This window comes from Aureococcus anophagefferens (genome assembly GCF_000186865.1).
Source record: "Aureococcus anophagefferens unplaced genomic scaffold AURANscaffold_146, whole genome shotgun sequence".
NCBI lineage: Eukaryota > Pelagophyceae > Pelagomonadales > Pelagomonadaceae > Aureococcus > Aureococcus anophagefferens.
In genome coordinates, this window is record NW_008705693.1 from 2,422 (window position 1) to 4,001 (window position 1,580).

Here is a 1,580-nt window from a genome sequence, read left to right on the forward strand (position 1 = left end):
AGCGCCATTTCCCCGGGTAAGTAAAGGTCAGGGGTTAATTAACACGCAGATCCTTACGAGTACATGTAGCCCGAGGACTCGTCCGCGCCGCGATGTGCGCCGCGGTCATCCTCGTGGAATCTCGTGAGTGGGGCGCGGATCGCGGGGTCGCCCGCGTCGTCGAGGCGCATCGTCGGCCGCGCGGCGATCTCGCCGTGGAGGCTCACGAGGTACCGCGCGAAGGGGTCGTCGGCGTCGACGGCCCGCAGCGACTGGACGCGGCTCCGGAGCGCGTCGTCCCAAGGCGCGTCGCGGAGCGGCCCGGAGAGCGGCGGCGTGGGCCCAAACTGCGACGGCAGCGCCTGGGACGAGAGCTGGGAGCGGGCCGTCAGGATGCCTCGCGAGGCCTGCGTCTGGCTCACCGGCGCGTTGAAGACGGCGGGCGGCGAGTCCTCGTCCTCGTCGTCGCGCGACGCCCCGGACGACCGCGGCGCGTCGGCCGGCGGCGCGGCCGCCGGCAGCGCGGCCTCGGGCGACGGTGCGCGCGGCGCGGCGGCGTCGTCCGCCGATGCGCGCGGCGCGGCATCGTGGGTTGCGTCGCGCGGCGCGGCGTCGTCGCGCTTCGGTCCGTCATCCACCAAAGCTTTCCTGAGCCGCTTTCGCTCGCGTTTGTTCTCGTCGCGGTTCGCGCGCCGCTGCGCGCGCTGCGCCGCCTTCAAGGCGATGCACGAGCACGGCGAGGAGAAGCACTGGCACAACATGGCGCGCGCGCGAGATCGAGATCGATCCCGCTCGGTTGCACTTTGACGTCAACTTGCCACTCAAGAAAATCAGTTGTGGCAAAACAAGGTCTGCGCGCGCGCCGCGTCGTCGCGCTGCCACCGCGCTGCCAACACCGTTGCGCTGCAGCGATGGGCGACCCGTCGTCGCCGACGAAGCGCCTGTCGACGCTCTGGTGGACGAGCTCGCTGACGCAAACTTTTGAGACGCCGAGCCGCCTGTCGCAGGTGCGGCTCGTCGGCCGGCTCGCGCTGCGCCTCGCCTGGATGTCGATCCGCGGCTCGCCCATGTGGGTCTTCAACGTCTTGCGCCTCGCCGTCTTCGCCGCGGCGCTCATGCCCGCGCTGCTGCGCTGCGCCTGGTACTGGTATCGCCGCGTCGACATCAACGTGCCCTACGGGCCGGGCCTCCGCCACCTCCTCGACGTCTACCCGGCGCAGAACGGCGCCGACGGCGCCAAGGCGCCCGTCGTCGTCTTCGTCGCCGGCGGCGCCTGGGTCATCGGCTACAAGGCCTGGGGCGTGCCCCTCGGGCGCGCGCTCTCGCTCCACGGCTGTCTCGTCGTGGCGCCGGACTACCGCAACTGCCCGCAGTGCGGCGTCGACGGCATGGTCGACGACGTGGACCGCGCCGTCGCCTGGTGCTTCGACAACGCGGAGAGATTCGGCGGCGACCCGCGGCGCGTCGTGCTCGTGGGCCAGTCCGCGGGCGCGCATCTCTGCGCGCTGCTGCTCACGCGGAAGCTCGCGGCGCGGCGCGCCGCGGCGGCGAAGCGCGCGAGCGACGCGCCGGGCTTCAGCGACTCCGACGACGACGCGGCG

The 1,580-nt window shown here is 72.4% G+C and overlaps 1 protein-coding gene across 1 annotated transcript in view; it reads right to left on the reverse strand.

The window, feature by feature from the left end:
• The window catches only part of AURANDRAFT_72811 (hypothetical protein), a gene marked incomplete at both ends in the record, with an annotated part of 7,351 nt that overhangs the window by 2,377 nt on the left and 3,394 nt on the right, over positions 1-1,580 (reverse strand). The window contains one exon of the mRNA XM_009044129.1: positions 207-386. Within this exon, the coding sequence (XP_009042377.1) occupies positions 207-386 (180 nt within the window). The remainder of the gene's footprint in view (positions 1-206; positions 387-1,580) is intronic.